The sequence below is a fragment of the Scomber japonicus genome, chromosome 7, assembly GCF_027409825.1.
Source record: "Scomber japonicus isolate fScoJap1 chromosome 7, fScoJap1.pri, whole genome shotgun sequence".
Taxonomy (NCBI): Eukaryota; Metazoa; Chordata; class Actinopteri; order Scombriformes; family Scombridae; genus Scomber; species Scomber japonicus.
Window position 1 is genome coordinate 16901155 of NC_070584.1, and position 20130 is coordinate 16921284.

The 20130-nt window shown below is 38.6% G+C and overlaps 2 protein-coding genes across 2 annotated transcripts; both read left to right on the plus strand.

Moving 5' to 3' along the window:
• The first annotated feature begins 1998 nt into the window (after nt 1-1998).
• Nucleotides 1999-9477, plus strand: atcaya (ATCAY kinesin light chain interacting caytaxin a). Its single transcript, XM_053322171.1, has 12 exons — nt 1999-2075; nt 4030-4088; nt 4193-4441; nt 4901-5074; nt 5187-5289; nt 5399-5530; nt 6371-6457; nt 6891-6989; nt 7238-7273; nt 7446-7496; nt 7628-7683; nt 9311-9477. The coding sequence occupies exons 1-11, from the start codon at nt 1999-2001 to the stop codon at nt 7659-7661; spliced, it is 1101 nt and encodes a 366-aa protein (XP_053178146.1). The 3' UTR covers nt 7662-7683; nt 9311-9477.
• Nucleotides 9478-15844: 6367 nt separating this feature from the next.
• Nucleotides 15845-19509, plus strand: mibp (muscle-specific beta 1 integrin binding protein). Its single transcript, XM_053321943.1, has 8 exons — nt 15845-16011; nt 16853-16943; nt 17500-17548; nt 17813-17987; nt 18512-18583; nt 18714-18820; nt 19027-19112; nt 19230-19509. The coding sequence occupies exons 1-7, from the start codon at nt 15986-15988 to the stop codon at nt 19110-19112; spliced, it is 606 nt and encodes a 201-aa protein (XP_053177918.1). The 5' UTR covers nt 15845-15985; the 3' UTR covers nt 19230-19509.
• Nucleotides 19510-20130: the final 621 nt, after the last annotated feature.

The following is a 20130-nucleotide window of genomic DNA, read 5'->3' on the forward strand; positions in this document are numbered from 1 at the left end:
CTTCCCACAACAAAGGTGGACAGAGGCGGAGGAGAGGAGGGGGAGTCCAGCACAGAGGTGCCCCCTGTCTTCAGACACCTGCTGCTGGCTAGTGGCTGACATCGAGGACACTGTATGACTGTGTCTGTGCACGAGCATGTGTTTATGCATGTGAATTAGTCAAAGAGAGAGACAGAGGAGAAATTGCAGCCTGGCCCATGCATTTCTGTTGGTGTGAAGGATCAGGACTTTCTCCGCTTGAGTCTTTACGTCTGTAACAGAGGAGGAGGGAGGACACACGGGCACGGGCCAGCGAGGGGTTTTTAGGGGATCTTGCACGTCTCATGTGAGTATAGTCACTGACACAACACCCTTCACTTTCTACACCTTGCACTGACATCACATGAAATCCATTTGCTCAATGTGGGATGACCTAGAAAAGCTGTGGGGCCATCTTATTCAGTGATCGTAATGTGCTGCACATTTGGTGGTGAATCACTGTGTAGAAATTTAATTGTAATTTAAGGGACATGGTCTTTCTAAATAGGTAGGATATATACAGTCTTTTTTAACATTGGGTCATATTTTATTGTCTTAAGTTTATAATCTTAAGTCAGGTCAGTTTCTCCATTCAGCATTTTGTAGACATTTTAAATGGTTATTGGGATGTTTTTGCTTGGAATGGCATATTCAAGTGTTTTACTTGCTAAACTGGCAGCATGCAACATTCGCTATGACTCTATTCTTTATGGGTGTTCTCACATTTGGTTATTGATAGTTTTGAACCCCTACAAACAAGAATGTGGTTGATTTGTCTTCATTGTGAAATCATTTTTGCCTTATTCCTCTCGTGTAATGCACAACCTGTGAAAATGAATGATTTCCTCAGTGTGAGACATGGCTGCCTTCCAGGTAACACTCAGCCATGAGTGTCACTGCCAAAACCACCAAAACCACTTCACTTCTAATTATCTCCCTTGGACCCATTTGCATTATTTTTCATTTTCATCATTCTTATACATCGCTGGCAAGAATTACATTTCTTGGATGCCCTCTCTCACAGTATTTTTATTGCACTTTGTCACCAAACATGCTCTGAACTGCATTAATGCCACCCAAACAAGCACTTTTGCATGCTTTCCCCCAGAGTGTGTGTCCAGTCCTCTGTCACTCAGCAGAAGCTGCAGGCACTGTGGATTTCATACATGAGTGGAGAACTACAAAGAGAACAGGACTTTTGGTCCAATTAAACATCCACTGTGCTACTCTCATGCACCCCATCAACCAAAACAGACCTGTGCTGTTGTAAATTATGTGTCCCTACTGTGCTGTGATAATGGATCTGGCTCTCAGAGATGCAGAGAAGTGAAGTGCACCCTAATGCCACCCTTGTTCATGCAGTCAGTCTGTGGTCACTGCTAACTGTGTGCAGTATTCATCATTTCCTGAATTATTTTGGAACTCCTGAGCACAAATAGAGACTATCAGATATGAAACAAGGTTTTCAATTATTACCGCTTCACCAGCTGCACCGTAAAGATGCATTGTGAATGGAGTTATAAAAAAGTAGCAGTCACATCAGTGAAGAAAGGATTAGGGAACAGTGACTGAGGATTAAGTCTGCATGTCGTCCTCCACTCTGGCCTCTCGAATTCCACCCAGGAGGAGATTCGTACGTAATATTTGACTTTGAGGAGAGCTGAGCTCAGAAAATGGGCTCTGTCTGAGTTAGTCACATGCCTCTCACATGTGCTCCTCTGGGCGGGGGATAAAAACCATGTGACTAACAGTGGTTTCAGCCCCTAAATTGTAATGATAAAGAAATTATTTAGATGTAATCCCCCCTCCACAATGCTAGCTTTTCCCTTTGTCATTTCAATCAAACGTGTGGTCATGCAGATGACTATCTAGTACAGTACACTCATTTTAATTGACAGTTTTCATGTGTTATTGTAAACTATGCTCATGATTAAATAGTTCTCTTCACACCTGCAGGCCCCCTGCTCTCCCTTCTGAGGGATGGGCACAACAGAGGCAACTCTGCGAATGGAGAACATGGAAGTGAAAGACGAATGGCAGGATGACGACTTTCCCAGGTTGGACCCTTTTGCCTTCTACTGATAATCATCCATTCATCTGTCCTGTTGTTTTTGTATCAAATATGATCAATTGGTTGATACTTTGCTAATAATATGAGACACCTGAGCTAACAAGCTGTCATAGAATCTCTCAATTTTACTTTTACTCTTATATACAAGCATTGCTATTTATGTTCATTTGCAGTTTTGTAATAATGATACTTGTTTGTTTTATATAGGTTATTTAACTTTATGAACCTTTACCTTGTTTCTGTTTCTGTTCTGTTTGTTCTGCTGTTTTAGCAACAGTGGAGCTAATGGTTCAAGATTTTAAGGAAACTGTGACACTTTGGCTTCATATTCATAATAAGTGGCACTAAAATCAGTTGGCTGATCAATGACTTCCCACAGTAGAAGAAACAGAAACAAAGAGGTAGATCAAGAAAAGACAAGACAGACAGTGATGGGTTTAGAAAGTGTGGGACTTTGATACTGTGAAAGTTTGATGGACATAAAAACAGAGGTCAGTGTAGACTCCTTTCTCCTCCTCTTCCCTCCCCCTTCTCTTCCCTGCTCACTCCTCCCTCCTCCCTCCACTGTCAGATGGGGAGGCAGGAAGCCAGGGAGCAGGTGCAGCTCTCTCTGTAAATGGTCTCAGGCTACGTCATGTGACGCAACAGCAGCCACTGATCAACAACACAGCATCGCCAGGAAAATGGTGGCACGTTTTGGTTAAAGAGAAAAAGAGAAGGAGGAAGAGCCAGCAGCAGCAAAGGCATCATTAAGGCAGCCTTTGAGAGTTGCTCTGCCCTGAACTGTCTGTTATCGACTGAGAAGACAGGGAATGAGTTAGCTTACTGAATTTAAAGGTGTGTTAAGTCAAAAAGCTCATTTGACAAAGCAGCTCCTCCAGAAGGTAAGCATCATCGGTTCATCCTGATATTGACGTTTGAGCTGTCGCAGCTGAAAGGAGAACGTAGCCATAGACAGGAGACTATTCTGCTTTTGTTAAAAGGAAGTCCCTTTCCACATAAATCTGAGATCATGTTTATTGAAAGGGCTTCTTTTCCGACAATGGAGGCGTTGGACTATTAATTACTCTAGGCGTCCCCAGGGAATAGTGTTGGATCATTTGTCAGTGCCCATTTCTCTGGGCTAAAGTCTGTTGTTGCTGTTGGCTCAGGAGGAACACACACTGTCACACACTGTCCTCCTGCAGATGGGACAACGAAGCACACTCGCTTTCCCGAGAATGCTGCATGTGGAGATATGCTAAAATCCTCTCTGCTGAACAACACTGTGCTGCAGCCCTCTGCAGCTCTTTCTTACTAACCATAGTTCTGCAATCTTGCTTTCAGTGCCTTGGTTGCACTGGGTGTTGTTGTTGATATGCAAAAAAAACCTAACGTGAATAGTTTTGCTTACCACACAAACATATGCAGTGCAGGATTTCAACCTGTCTTCTCCTCCTTCTGTGCATGGTGTCAACAGTAAATAACATGCAGCATAAAGTGAAAATCTGTATCAAGAGACACAGTGGAGGTTTACTGGCCTCAATATCGCTTCTCTCTCATTCTCTGTCCTCTATTCCTTCCCTTTTCTTCTTTATCTCTCCTCCTTTTCCTTTTAGCTTAGCCTCACACCCTGCCTGGCAGGCCTGTAATCTTCATCACTCCCCAGGGAGAAGTTAATTACCGTCTCTACTTCTCCTCTTTTTTAGTGCTTGGCCAGATTAGTGACAACAACCACTCTTCGACTGGTCCACTGAACACCACACTAATCACAATCTTACATGTTATTGGTCTTATAGGTCGGGAAAAGAGACAAAATTCAGGATTAGTAAATTCTTAAAGTTGCTTTTATTTAAGAGGCTGAGTCATGTCTTAGTGCCAATCCTGAATTTGTACATGTCACATTTTACACTCAACAAGCACTGTACTGGTTGCTTATGTGTGTGTCTGTTTTCTCCCAGACCACTACCAGAGTACGGAGACATGGATCCCCCCTGTGGTCTCACAGATGACAGAGTCTGTAAGTAACACTGGAGAATGGAAGATCTCTGATTGGTCACTGACCCTTGCTATTATCTTCAGTTACTGATCTACCTTTCTTCTCCTCTCCTGGTCTTGGTGTAGCTCCTCCCACCTCCCTGAACGTGAGCCCACCTGCAGGAGGTGGAGGTGTGTCTTTAGCCCGCCGTAAACGCCGTACGTTGGTTGCCCCGGAGATGAACCTGTCCCTTGATCATAGTGAGGGGTCTTTGCTGTCAGATGACTTTCTAGATACACCTGATGACCTGGACATAAACATCGATGACATTGACACACCAGATGAGACAGACTCACTGGAGTTCATCACCAATGGCAATGAACTGGAGTGGGAAGGTGAGGGTCGCACATGCACCACCTGATGACTGTCTACTGTTTAACCTTGACTCTGACCTCTCAGCCTCCAAAATGAACCTTGTTAAACAACATTAACATTATAATTTCATCTTACCTAAAGCCACTTTTTAGCTTAATCAGAATCCTAAAAGAGATTTTATCTAGAACATTATATTATTTATCCAAACCTATTTAAAAATGTCACCTTAAAATCATACATCACAATCTTAAAGACCATAATACAGATGAAGAAGTAGGTAGGGATGGATATTATGAGTTTTGCAATTATGATCATGATTTAAGTCTTAAATTAACCCAAATTTTTTGAAGAACCAATCAAAGCAACTTCACTCAAAATAACACAAACACACACACACACACACACACACACACACACACAGAGACACATATTGGTATTTATCTTTCTGTAGTATAAAATTCAGCTCTGTGTCTGTCCAGATGATACACCGGTGGCCACAGCTAAAGCAGGCCCTGGTGGTAGTTCAGGAGAAGCGGGCGAGGATGGGAATGCCAGCAATGGACGTCTCTGGAGGACGGTGATTATTGGTGAACAGGAACACCGTATTGACATGCAGGTCATCAGACCCTACCTGCGGGTCATAACACATGGAGGTCAGTGAAAGAAAAGGGCATAAATATCAATAACTCACTGAAAACTTTGAAAATGCGCTGTAATGTTAAATTTACAAAACCTTTGTGTAAAGAACTAAAACTCTCTCTTCAGGTTATTATGGCGAAGGCCTGAATGCCATCATCGTGTTCTCTGCATGCTACCTGCCTGACAGCGGCTGTCCAGATTACCACTACATTATGGAAAACCTCTTCCTGTGAGTCTGCTTTGGCTGACTGCTTTTATGTGTTTTAACCTTTCTTCCTACCATTCTGTTACTCTATGTCTCTAATAAAAAAAAAAAACACTCCTCCCCGCTCCTTCAGGTATGTGGTGAGCAGTCTTGAGATGCTCGTGGCTGAAGACTACCTGATCATCTACATGAACGGGGCCACTCCTCGGAGTAAGATGCCCGGGATCAGCTGGCTCAAGAAATGTTACCAGATGATCGACAGAAGGTGGGTAGCACTGATTTATATCCACTGTTTTAAAATGTTCATAGTTACATAAGAAAATAACATTTCTAAACTGAAATATAACGAGGCGTACCCTGTTGTCTATAGCTACTGTTCTCCATCAACATACAGACAACACTCATACTCCCCAAAAGGGAGAGAAAAGGAAGTTGTCACTTGCTGTCAGTCCGTAAAGTGAAGATGAGTCACACGTTGCATTTACAGTTAGACTATTTCAAGAAAATCTGTCAGGGCATAATATCCTGTGTTCATTCACAGCTATATATCCATTTTAACAGAAGCTTTGAAACTGTCAAACACTGAGTCTCGCTCTGCTCAAAAATGTTTTTTTTGTGTTTTGTGACTTCAGTTGGGTGTTTGAGCTTTACGGTGCAGAATGATGTATGTGTAGAGTTTGACACTAGAAGGCTGTTTTTTTACATTCACCTGCTGAAAATGGAAAGTGTCTCTGTGCTAACTAAATATCTGAGTTTAAGGTGTGTACCTACAAGTGACATTTGTGACATTGCAACTAGCTTGGAGCCAGTTGTTGTCCAGTATTTAACTTACACAAGTTTGATGTGAAAACTTGAAATCTCCAGGACACCTATACTGACAAATGGACTTTTCAGTGAAGTAGGAGACATCTTGTGTCCAGTAGTTAAATGTTTGAAATAAAAAAATCATGTTCATAGAACGAGTTGATGTAAGGATTTTAACAAGATAACTGAACTTGTTTGTGGAAAACCCTTATTAGACACATTATTATTAAGAGTAGAGTATTTCATACATCTTAAAACATGTAACTTAATTTTTGACTTCTTATTTGTGTTGTGATGGCAGATTGAGGAAGAACTTGAAGTCTCTGGTCATTGCTCATCCCACATGGTTCATACGAACTGTCCTGGCTATATCCAGGCCATTCATCAGGTGAGACTCACACAAAACTGAACAATCATGTTTCAAAATGAGAAATCAAACCTAATTCACAGACTTCAAATTCCATTTTAGTACTTAAATGGTTTCAAAAATGAACGCGAGACCATGCTTATAACTTATCACTTCTGTATTTAGAGGTACATTTTTTGCCTTCGATATTTTCAATGAAAATTGTTGCATAGCCTATTTAAGGATACAATTAGTTCTGCTGTTTATTAATTCCAAAGAGCTATGTGCCTTTCATGCTAATAATCTATGTAGTACATCTTAAAAGAAAACAGTAAAATATCAGTGAGCAGATGTTTATCAAATAATGAACATTGATTTTTTTTTCCAAGATGGAAACAGAATATTTTGTAACTGTAACATCAATGGTGCATCACTTTGAACTGCAACTGTGTTGTCATCCTGTTGTCCTCTGCAGTGTGAAATTCATGAATAAGCTCCAGTACGTCCACAGCCTGGATGAACTGGCAGAGATTGTCCCCATGGAGCACGTCCATGTCCCCGAGTGTGTGGTGCAGTGAGTATCTTTGACCACTAGATTGAGAAAAAGGGCGGCAACAGTGACTCTTAAACTTTCCTCCCTCTTAATGATTACTTACAGTATATATTATATATTACTCAAGCTTATATAAATCAATTCGAGAGCAAGTCTAATGTGCTTTAAATTTAATGCATTTAACATAAGATTAACACTCTAATTCTGGAAAATGACATGGCAGTATTTACTGTGTGCAGTGAGGATTTAACAGTGTTACTTATTTTCAGATTTGACGAGGAGAGGATTAAAGCACGGAGGGAAAGGTAAAATCCATTGTCATGATTTTGATTACATACATTTTGCTCCCACAGAAATGAAGCTTGGGTAAAGTACTTAGTCTTAATTAATTGGCTACACAAGAGTGCCTTTAGACTCTCAGCCAGAGTGCACACAATAACCATGTGTGTATGTGTGTGTGTGTGTGTGTGTGTGTAGGATGGAACAGGAGCAGTCAGCGTCACAGGAACCAGTTAAAAAGTCTGAGAGGTACTGGTCCTCACTGGATTTTAAAATCATATTCTCACATTGCACATTTGACTAGTTTTGACATTCATCCTTTTTAGGAGCATCATCATGGTTTTCTTCAGTTCTCAGTGCGTCTTTTTGCTTCATTCCAGGCCAAAGTCAATGATCGCAGATCAAGGATTATGAGGACAGCGCTTTCCAGGTGAAGGTAATACAAATCACTGTATTTCTTGTATTAAGCACAAGGTGGCTCTACTAGACCGCACACTGCATTTCAACATAATAATGCATAATGCAATTCATATATTTCAGTATAAAGATTAGAACATGTCAAGAAAACAAGACAAGTCCTTAACTGTATTAGATCACATTCACGATATACATTTTTTAAGTAATCAGGTATTTATCCATTTGGAAAAAGAGTAATTGTGTGAATCAGAAATGCTCACACAGAGTGTTCCACCATGCCTCAGTTTCTAGCTGAGTAAAAGACCGGCAGGGTCATGTTTAGTCAAATGTATAGGAAATAGATTTGGTCAATAAATAATAATAAGAAAATCTATGCAGCACCAAAAATGAAAGTTGAGTATAAATGTATTTGAGAAATTAATTATGAATATATAATTGTTTTAAATATAATTTTTCTTACAATAACTGGATGATTATGTTCATCTTTTGTAAAGTGGGCAATTTGATTTCAGAGTCGTCACATGTGCATGAACACAACAGCCTGTGGAGTTGTTTTGATACTCAGTTGATATGGAGTGTGTGTCATAGGGCAGAGGGGCAGGCAGGGTGGATGTGGATCTGCAAGTGTAAGTTGGTGCATGTAGGGAGTGTAGCTGCTGTCTTTTTTTCACTTCATTTAGATTCAGGTTGTCTGTGATGTTGTTAGGGGGGGTGTCTGTCTGTAGTTGGTAATATTTTTTATGACTTTTTAACACTAATGCTCTCTTGTTGCATGAACTTGTTTTTGAGCTTCTTTTCTTCTTTTCAGTGTTCTCCTCTGTCCTTTATAATTCAAGTTATACCCTAAGACTGTTTTTGGGGACTATATTTCCCTTCACTTCCTTCATTTTCACGTTCTGTCATCATCTTGTTCCACACATCTCTTTTATCCGCTTATTCTAGCTGCTTTGTGATGTTTCACTTAATGATTCTGAAACTCAGGACTTCATGTTGTTATTCCTGCATCCTCCAATCAAATGAAAATATCTTGTGCATCATTTCACACACATTTGCCCAAATTTCAGCCTTACTTTCATTGTTTTTGTAAGCTTTAAGATCTCTGCTGGAATTTCTGTGTGTAAAGTGTTTGTTTGCACACCAGGAGGTTACATACTATATCTCATAGCAGCACAACATAAGGACTGACAATTTTAATACAGTTCAAATGTCTCCATAAAAACTGATATAAAGTATCATGATGGTGTAAATTTCACCCATGTGGTCCTGAACAAAGGCTATAAATCAGGCATGTCTGCAGAATAAGCAGCATCCATAAATAAGCCACAACCACGTCCAGCTTTAAGTGTGGATGAGATTCATACAGTATGAGCCTATTCACACCAGCTGACTCAAAGATATATACAGTAGTGGGCTGTAACTGTCTGGCTGTCTGACATATCCACTTGGATAAAGGTCATAATACTAAGTTCATTTAAAACAGTAGGTGTTGTACAGGAGGGGTTCTTTACAAAAGACAAGGGTTAAAATACAGCAAACTAACACCATATGATAAAATATTATTTAAGTTGAAGAAGAACAACAAGATGTTTTTGAAATGTTCTTGTTACACCATCATCATCCACAAACATGTTCTTCTTTTTATGCAGCACGTGACATGTGGAGCATGAAACCTTTGATTTACACCTCTGAGAGGCAGAGGTCCAACAAGTCTACATACGCTTCTTCGTTTTATCAACATCCTGCCTGCTGATGATTTGTGCCATCATTTCTGATCAAGATGGCAAATGCTCTGTCTCATATTCCCCCCTCGTTGGGAACCCCACCTCTCCTTTTTCCCCCCAGAGGGGTTTATATCGCAACTTGAAAATGAAAATGTCTGTTGGGCTCTACTAGTTTGGGAGAACTGTTAAATCATAGAAACAGTTGTTCAGTTTGTTGATTTATTAATCTGTTGTGTGGCTCATATTGAAATGTTACATCATTATGAAGCTCACAGGGATGATGGATGAACATCAAGTTCAAAAATGTGGCACCAAAGTAACTGAAAAATTCAAAACAGACAACATGTTTCTGCATTCAGTTGAAAGTTGCAGGCTGTTCTGTGGGTGATAAATTGTTAATCCAATACCCAGACTGTTTTTTGGAACTTCTGAAAAGAATAATAATCAACCCTAAAGATAAGATTGATTTCTGTGGTAAAGGATTAAAGACTTGACAGAGCCGGAGATGTGTAACAACACCTTCATTGAACTGGTCAATAATATGTATCGGATGTAAATAACGATGGTTTTCCAACACATCAGTTGCCTTCATCTTTTAATTTTTTGCCTCATAACTGCTGTATCATAAGGCCTTTTCAAGCTCTCTCTTTTGCTGTACTGACTTTTGAAAATGTCCAAATGTACTAACATTCAGTGACTTAGGGATCATTTGACTGTTTACTCTGTGCCCCCCATCTGTACCTTAACTTGTGTTATGATGTGCCTCGGTCTTCTTGTGTGTAAAATGCAGGAACATGATCACTATTTGCATTTTGTGGCCTGAAAAAACCCCAAATGAGGAAATCTATAAGAATCATATGTAAAATGTTTGTAAATTTGGATGCAGATAATACTTGTCTATTTTGTGTGACATGGTTATGGACACGTACAGATTTCATTCAATACTAAACTAATATGCTTTACATTTAGTACATAATCTTCAGAGTATATATTGTGCATACCACATACTGTAAGGCATACAAATATTGTTCTAACTCTAAAACATTTAAAACGTGTGAAATCTGTATCAAAGTGGCCATGATCAAGACAAAATACACAAATATTATTTATATATTTGCATTTTAAGGTTTGAATTTGCCAATTTCTATTATTCTTATAGATATTTTTCATATGGGAACATGAAAGCATGATAATATTGAGTAAGTTTCTAGGAGGAGAGACAGAACTTATTTCAGATTAGTCATAAGTCAAATTAGCTTACAGTAGTTTAAATTTGTGACATCCTCTTACTTTCCTGTCTGTCTGTTTCTGATGAACAGTTTGGACACTTTCATATTTAACTGAAGTTAAACTTTTCGTAAACATCTTGATGCATTATGGATCAGGTTTTCTCTCATGTCTTCCTTTTGTATAATAGTCACTCGACGTATGGTAGCTGATGTGCAAAGGAGTAAGAATTTTTATTTTTGTAAAGAACTGCATAATTGTATTGCCTGTATTCTGTTGGTATTGTTTTGCACTATTGCATTTGGTTTGAATGGTCTCAGCATAGAATGTGATTGATTTATGTTTAAGACACATTTTAGGCTCCTCCTAAAGTGTATTTTTGTGTTGTTGTTGAGTCAGTTGTGTGTATGACAGTAGGGCATGAACATGCTTCTTTGTTGCAGAAAATAAGACTCATGAAATTTCTAAAGTGCCATTGCAATTCTGTTTTTCTCTTTTGCCTTTATAGTGCAGGAATGTCTAAGGAAAGTTTCAACTTTTCAATTCTTTTAAGTCCTGTTAGGCTATTTTCACACCAATAAACCAAACCTGAGCGGTCCCATCAAATATTTATCAAGCTTGATGGAAAAAGTCCCAGCTTAGTAACCGCAGTTTGTCATGCTGTTTGAGGTTTGTTGGCTGTATCGAGTGCCTCTTTTTGAACCAAATGATTAAAAGAAATCCAGGCAAGGTGAAGGAATGTGAAGCATAGTCATTCAATTCTTACTTATTGGGGCACATAATGTAGGTTCTGCAGACTAATTGCTGATGTGACCTTTCCAAAATGAAGACTTTCATTTGGACTGTAAAAGCACAATATATTATCACAAAGCATCGGCTTACCATTTGTCTGCTGTAAAATGTTTGCTCAGATTATGATGGGAAACATGATCTATTATTCATTCTTCTGGTGTCTTTAGATTGCCATGATTGTGTCTGCTTTGTAAATATGACTTGAATAAATTGTTCCTCCCAAAAATCTGTTGTGTTTGTGGTTTCCATGAGTCCTGTATTCACAGTTATTTCAAGCCTTGAGATACAGAGTTTGACATGGAAGAACTTGACCTTTGGTAAAGCCTTAGTGATGAATGGGCCTGAATGTGGTGGGTGAGGGCTTTTTTAGACAATGATTTGCAGAAAACAAATGTGGCACACCTTTTCTCAGCACCTGAATGTGGTGTAAACGGTCCCTCTCAGTGCTCTGCAGCCACTCTTTACAGGTGGAGATGGGGTATGATTTGGAGATTTGCAGTGCTACTTCTTAAATAGTGTTCTCTCTCTCTCTGTGTGTGTGTGTTTGTGTGTGTGTGTGTGTAAACTGTTATCCTTTTTATAATTACACTCTGTTCCCCTTTATTTGTGATTATCTTGGTCATGTGCTTATTTCTTGTGATGGTGGCCACACAACATGGGTAAAGTGAAGAAAAGCAACTTCAAAACTAGGGCTTTGTATTTGTATGTGCAGATTTTTATCTTGTATGTGAAGTACTTTGGAACTGTGTGTTTTAAGCATAGTTTTGAAAAGTGAATCCAATACAAAAGTGCCTTAAACCTGCATTCTTTTTAATGGCCAGCAGGAGGCAAATCCACTGGCTCCTGAGAGAAGTGTAATTGTATGGATGTCTATGAGAAAACTTGTACTTCTCACTTGATTTATTATCTCAGTAATACTCAGTAAAACTGTTTCCTAATGAGTTTATGGTCTCAATAGCTAGTTTCGAGTCTTCTTCAACACAACATGATGCTCATTTTGTTAATTATGGTCCCACTTAGAGTAATTTAAGTTGGACAATAAAGCAGGGTATGCTTTAGAGGATGGTAAAATGATAATGGTAAATGGCTACCACAGCCAAAGTAAGCTATTTGCTACAGCTACTGGTTAGGTAATGTGTACATGGTGTAACCTCAGATTTACAACTTTAGTGTATTTTCAGTTCATGAAAATTAACCATTGTTTTAATGGATTTAAGCCTCTATCTCACTAGAGAAAATGAGCATTAGCATTGTCAGAGTTAAACATAGACTGTAAATGGACTGTTCAGCTAGCAGCTAAAGTCAGGGTCAGCTCCACTCTCTCGTCCAAATATGGTCACTTCTCATCTGTTATGGCTCCAAAAATCGCAGGTGATGACGGTCAAAATGTAAACTCTAGGCTTCAAAACCTGAGTCACAGTGGCTACTGTCATTTTATACAGTGTATGGTTATAAAGTGCTAAAGTGCTGTATAAATACAGTTATTATTATTATTATTATTATGATGCACAGAAAGAAAAAGACATGAATCTTGTGGGGCAGATGCAACAGAAAAACCATCAAATCTATGTATCATTGAAACTAACATCACTAAAATGTTGTAGCTGTGAGCCTCGGCCAGCCTGTGTTGTGATTATTTTAAATCTGAGGGGCACACAATACTGTCACAGATTTGTTATGCCTGTTAACCTTTGTTGACCAGTATTTTCAGTTTTTTTCAGTATCTAAAATTTACATTTAAGCATGTGATGAAGATTGTGTGTGTGTGTGTGTGTGTGTGTGTGTGTGTGTGAGAGAGAGAGAGAGAGAGAGTGCATGTGTGTGTGTGCCTGTTGCTCCTACAGAAATTAAGCGTGGGTAAAGCACTTAGTCAGAATTAATTGGCTGCGCAGGAGTGCAAGTGCCTTTAGACTCTCAGCCAGAGTGCCCACAATAACTGTGTGTGTGTGTGTGTGTGTTTTGCTTCATTTTGGAACAACATAAAGAAACAAGTACTTTGATCTTCACAAAGCTATCAAGAAAATATTCAGACGCCAAAACAAGTCAAATACAAGGTACAAAGACTTTTGACAAGGAAGATGCTGCTCTTCAAGCAAACATGTCAGTCAAATTGAAAATATGATTAAAACACTAAAGGTAATGTGTATTTTGTGTGTAAAAACTAAGCTTATTCATTTTCAGTATTTGCTGACATTGTTAGAAAGGTGATAATTCTACTTTATTTTATCCGTGAAGTTACAAGTGATTGAAGATATCCCAAAAGACACCTTACATCACCACATGCCTGAACTTGGTGACACCTTTGGCTCTAAACGTCACAGAGCATGGATAAGGCTACCAAGAAATGTGTCAGTCTTTTCTTGGATGAAGGCAGTCCTGTGACATAAGATCGTCACGAGTCACCCTTCACACCCTTCTCCCATACTGAAAGAGAGACCCTGACTGCTGACTCCTGACCCCCGACAGCTGTGACAGGATTCACCTTGCACACAGTCACAAAAATAGAAACATGTTCGTCACACACACAGTCAGGGAAAGAGAGTCTGAGAAAAGTGACTTGCACATAAAATATAAAGCAAAATGTATATATTGTTCACTTCAACCCTAACCTCAATCATGGATATTACCTCAAATGTAACATTTTTGGAAAATAATAAAACACGAGGCATCGCTCTGACTCCCACGTGACATGATATGACATATGACATCTGATATGACATCCCAATTAAAGCGATGTCACAGTGCTGTCACACGCCTGACAGGCCAAACACATGAAAGCCAATTTACAGCAGGATGTAAGTATACACTTGTAAATCATATGCTTATGAACATGAATGTATGAAGGAATCCTGACTGTTGTGTAAGGATGACTTTAATGTAAACTTGTTAAAGTCAACATTGCTGTCATTGTAATGAAGCCACTAAAACTCAAACAATGTGAAAGTGATCAGTTTCATTTAGCCCACTGTTCAAGTATCATAGTTTAATGTGTGATGGGTGTCAAAGTCTTGAAAATGATCATATACAGTATGTGTATATTAGAGTGATTTATGAAAATAAATATGTCTAATTGTAAGAATGTGTCAAAAGTCAGAGAAATCTGTGATTACAAACACCTTACTGTAAATAAGAAAAGCTCATGTGTAAATGACTGAATTAATTTGAGCCTTTCCATCTTCTGCCTCTTTACTCTACTACTGCATATCATAGCGAAATATAATACATTTACAACAAGTAGTGTGTATATACACACATATAAACCTTAATTTTACATTCTTCTACAACCTAATACCTGTGGCATGTATACCTTTTCTTTTCACCAAGCCTGGCCTAATTCTTGTGTTAAGTCTATGACCTACTCAAGTATCTACTTAAGGCAAGACAGGTCAGTTATTTCAGAGCTAATGTTGAAAAACCCCAGGGACAGATACAGATGTTCAACAGAGTCTCTCCTGCTCCAAAAATATGTGGATGTATAGTTCATATGGGATTGTTTGATATCCTGTGTAGTGGTGGAAGAAGTACTTGGACCCTTTACTTCAGTAAAAGTACCAATATAGCAATGTATTGGTCCATTATAAATAAAAAAACACCTGCATGAAAAATCCCATGTATGTAAAAGTGCATAAGAATTAACAGCAAAATGTAATGAAAGTAAAAGTACTTGTTTCTTCCATCTGATATTATCATATATGACATCATTTGATTAGGCGATTATAATTGATTATAATACTGAAGCACCTGTTACTCTGGTAGCAGCTGGAGATTGAGCTAGTTTTCAACTACTTTATATACATTTAGCTAGTTTAGTCCAACGGCTCCCAATTCAAGGGTCAGGCTCCTCCAAAAAGATCACAAGTTAAATCTGAGGGGTTGTAAAATGTTTAGTGGATCATAGTAGATTATAGTGGATCATTTGAATATTTTATTGAAATTAAACCATGTGTGAAGTTTAGAGGGACATTTTGAATTTAAGTACCTATGTATTTAGTCACTTTCAACCACTGACCCAATGTCCAGAAAAGACAAGAAAAAGTTTAGCATGTTCAATTGAAACTGAGCAACCTGAAATCCAGAATGATCCAGATTGTTCATCTAAAACAGTCTCTGGTCTTCCTCTACAGGAGTGGTTACAAGCGATGCTACGGTCAAAGACTCAGTTTACAGGTAAACACCGCCTCGTGACAAGATGCAGCTGTTATTTTACTGTATCGGAGATTCTATCAATGGTAGTTATCTGCGCTGCAAATGATCAGAGGTGGCTGACGGCGGAGCTCTGCGGGAGCTGATTGGCTGCTGTGAGTAGGCACGTACCGAGCAGGACATGGATATACAGCACGCGCCCGTAACATTCCGTGCGTACGTAGTGACGCCACACAACGGCCGTTGTATATAAACTGAGGCGCCTCAACCTCTCATTCAATGGAGAAGTAGAAAGAAACATTACCGAGCACATCTCTACATTTACAACTTTTTGAAGGGTTTTATTTGTTGGATTTTTAACCTCGCCTTTGGCAAAAAGTGCTCTTTGAGTATTTCTTCAGGCGACGTTAAGCGGAACTGCCGACAACAGAAGAAAAGATGAAATACATTATAGGAATTGGCGGGTAAGTGTTTTATTTAGCCTATTTAAACCGCTTGTTCTTTGCTAGCTTTTCATACATATGTCAAAACCTCTATATATCTAAAATCACGTAGCGTTTAATGCGTGAAATCAACAGAAAGTTGAGTCACATTGTTGGTATAAGACCCACGCTGTCTCTTGTTTATGTTGTTGTTTGTGAATGTATCTTCACTCAAACAAGTGTTGAGATAAAGTTGTTACATTTTGTGTAAGGTTTGTTAATGGTTGTTACTTAGCATCTTTCTGACCGCGTGCTTTATCAGCAACCCGCCAGTTACGTTAGTAATGTTATGACCGGGCTGTTAAACCGGTTTAAAGCCATGTCCGGTGTGGCGGGACATTTGAAAATTCACCGCCAGACTGACTGACACGGTCCAAAAGTGGAGGGAGAGTTCAGTATCAGGATTGACCCAAACCAGAAACAGTTTAGACTTATTAAACCACTTGTGTATTACTGTGTAAAATGAGGCGATGCAATTATTACACTTTATTTTCAGCTGATTTATGAACATAAACATACACACACAAAGTGTTATACCTGGCGCCATTTGTTTACTAAAACGGGCCAGCTTTTAATGACACCATATTTTATTACTTTTTTTTTTTTTTAAGAGTTTTAGCCACATTTGGTTGTCTTTTGTCACATATATAAAATAAACTTACTTCATATTGAAGGTAAACAAAGGGCGCCACACAACTTCTGGCGGATAATTTTTTACATCTGCTGTATTTAAAATCAAAATAACTTAGTTTGAAACTATGTTCTTAGCTGGAAAACACATGAATGATGTGCGTTGTGTGACTTTAATCCTTTCTGTTTACAGAGTAACTAATGGTGGGAAAACCACCCTGACTAATAAGTTGATCAAGACGTTGCCCAACTGCTGTGTTGTGCACCAAGATGACTTTTTCAAGGTGAGTTTTAGCAAGTTAAAAAGTGAATCCGTTTTATTTGTTATTGTTGTTTTCCCTCCTTTTTCCTCACATGAACACTGCATGAGCATTGCATGTCAGCATAGTTGTGGGTGCTGCCACTAGTAACTTCCCACCCCCTCACTTTGTTCTCCACTATAGACATGGAAATTGCCTTTGTCCATGCAGTGCAGTTTCTTTATGTGCTTAACTCTTCCATCTCTGCATTTCCCTCCAATGCCTCTAGTAATTGTCCTTTTGTTCAGATTCCTGCTATACCTATTTAGTGTACTATGATTAACTGAAATTCCTAAAACAGTCAAGTTTTCTAATATGGCCAGATACATCAGTTTGCTCCTTTTTCTCCACTGGAACATTTCATTATCCATTTAACATTTAATTAGCACTTTACTTTGTAATTACTTTGCTTGCATTATTTTGTGCTTTTCCTTCGTGGTGCTTGTGTGTGTGTGTTTCACTCTGGCATGTGAGAGGGATCTACAAGTGATCAGATTGCTGTACGGTTGCAGCAATGTTTTATTGGTGACTGTTATTTCAGAAACCTGATCAGATAGAAGTCGGGAAGGACGGCTTTAGACAATGGGATGGTAAGACTTCACTTGAGACTGCCAGATTGACTCATTGTATACTTGATATACATATCTGACTTTTCAATCTAAAATACACCACATCAAGATTACGTATAGGTTTCCATGTGCACACAGTTTTATCAACATTAAATGGATAATAACTTCCAGTAATCTGGAAAATCCATAAAAAACAAGTTTTTACATATTTTTTTTTTACATTGGTTTGTGTCACTCTAATCCTCTATTTCCATCATCTTCCTTTCTATCAATCTTGCTCTGCAGTGATCACAGCTATGGATATGGAGGCCATGACCAACACGATAAAAGGCTGGATGGAAAACCCAGTGAAATTTGCCCGTTCACACGGCATCACTCTGTCTTCTGCCCCTGATGTGGCCGACCATGACGAGCAGATCCACATTCTGATCGTAGAGGGCTTCCTCCTCTACAACTACTCGTAAGCTGACTTTATTTATAGGGTGCCAATCTGAAGAAACTGCTCTTATAGGTTTGCTTCCTAGTTTATTTGTACTGTGGACAGTTATTTATTATGTGGAAGTTTACTTTGCCCTTTTCAAAATGGCTCCAGAAAGAGTACAGTAACCCCCTTATAACCATAGGACCTCCCATCAGCACGTGAATGGGAACAGGCCATTTTGTTTCTTAGAAATTCATGAAAACAAAAATTGGATGGGTGGTCCTATTGAAGTGTCACATGACCATTTATCAAGTTTACCATTGGTCCATATTCATTGGACTACTGCAGACACATTGGAGAGGTCCTGCAGTTAGAGATAAGGCTTTCACCAGAAAGAGGCTCTCTTAGTTGTCCTCACAGCTGTCTGATGGGTACTTTGTGTGCTCAAGATGTAGATAAGAGGGCTTGCATAACTGCACTCCTGTACTTTTGGTTGGGTTGAAGACTAAGTATTGTTGTTCACAACACACTTTGTTCATCACATTTTGCATTTCCCCCTGTAGGGACCTCCTGGATGTGTTTGACAAGTCCTATTACATCTCAATACCCTACGAGGAGTGCAAGAGAAGGAGAAGGTGAGTGGATACAAACAGGGCAGTCATTGGTTTGTCTTGTTTTCACGTATACATCCTCAGACTCACCTTTGTTGTCATAGTTTTTGTCATGGCAGGTGCAAACTCTTAACCTGTTTTGTATCATTTTCAGTACGAGACAGTACACTGTCCCCGACCCTCCTGGCCTGTTCGATGGCCATGTTTGGCCGATGTACCTTAAGCACAGGAGAGAGATGGAGACCAATGGCTTGCATATCGGTATGTTAATGCTGAGATGCTTTTTCTATTTGTTTCATGAAGGTGCATATTTGTCAGATCAGGGTCCACGTTCATATTTGCTCGTATTTTCTTAAAGAAATACTGTGTAATCTGTTCTGTGGAATTTCTGACCATTATTTTAGTGGTTTGTTTATTTGTTTGTTTTTATACATCTGATGAACTCATCAGCTTTTTGTGTGTTGCAGAGTACCTGGATGGTTTGAAATCCAAAGAGGAGATCTACAACAAGGTGTATGAGGACATTCAAAACAACCTGCTTAATCGTTTATAGGTGAGAAAGAAATAAAACCCATTTTGGGGTTTCTGAGTCTGTTCGGTACAAAGGTAAAATCATGTTTAAGTTCACAACACTGTCTAACAATACATTTTTCTGTTTTGTTTTTTGCAGCTGGAAGACTCCTCTCATCCCTGTAAATAGTTGTAAATAATCCCAAGGATTCTTTTTTTATGAAGTTTTTGTAATTTTATTCTCCTTTTTTGTAAATAGAACAAAGCAACTTTAAATTATAATTGTCTTTTTTTTTTATCATTTTCAGATGATCAATATTTTGTTTTGGCCTTAAAGTGATTGTAGAATTGATTATTACTGTGTTAATGTTACATTAAACCAATGACTTTTGTCTGCCAATTGTTTTCTGCAAATAAATGCATTAGTTGCTGTTTGAGATACAGAACATCACGTTTCTTTGTGATTTTTACATAATATGAATGTTGGATTTTTTGATCTTTGTTATACTTAGTTACATTACACCTGTGCCTGAACTAAGATACTAAACATATTTGTTTTATAATCTTTAATACTGATAACTATGACTTGCTATGTGTGGTGGCGTGAACCAATATAAACCACCATAGTTTGAACTCACTGCAGACAAAATATTTATCTATCCAAACATCATTAGCTTTGGGACATTTTAAATCATTATAGTATGTTAATACTATAATGTGCTTATCTGCTAATTAGAACTTATATATAGGATCTTAATTCTCTCACTTGTGGCAACAGGATTTGCTCTATTTGTATTTTGCAAGATGGAAAAAGGAAAGAAACCAGATTTTTATCTTAGTTTTTACTCCTCTGGCCTCATAAACCTTAATAATACAATATGAGAGGGTAACATCACTCTTTGGTTACTGTATGTTATCTTTGAGGTGGGGTCATGAATTGACATTTCTTGGCCTAAAGTGGCATAAACCAAAAAATGGATAACCAATTACAGTATATAGAGGGAGACCAGAGCTGTTTTAGGACTATAGCTTCAACTGGATTTCAGATAGCTCAGTTTCAA

Excerpts from the sequence above, each read along its gene's own strand:
- atcaya (XM_053322171.1), top strand. The coding sequence starts at position 1,999 with ATGGGCACAACAGAGGCAACTCTGCGAATGGAGAACATGGAAGTGAAA. Across the intron at positions 2,076-4,029 it reads CAGGATGACGACTTTCCCAG|ACCACTACCAGAGTACGGAG; the intron begins GTTGGACCCTTT and ends GTTTTCTCCCAG. Across the intron at positions 5,075-5,186 it reads GCGGGTCATAACACATGGAG|GTTATTATGGCGAAGGCCTG; the intron begins GTCAGTGAAAGA and ends CTCTCTCTTCAG.
- mibp (XM_053321943.1), top strand. The coding sequence starts at position 15,986 with ATGAAATACATTATAGGAATTGGCGG. Across the intron at positions 16,944-17,499 it reads ACCAAGATGACTTTTTCAAG|AAACCTGATCAGATAGAAGT; the intron begins GTGAGTTTTAGC and ends CTGTTATTTCAG. Across the intron at positions 18,584-18,713 it reads GAGTGCAAGAGAAGGAGAAG|TACGAGACAGTACACTGTCC; the intron begins GTGAGTGGATAC and ends TATCATTTTCAG.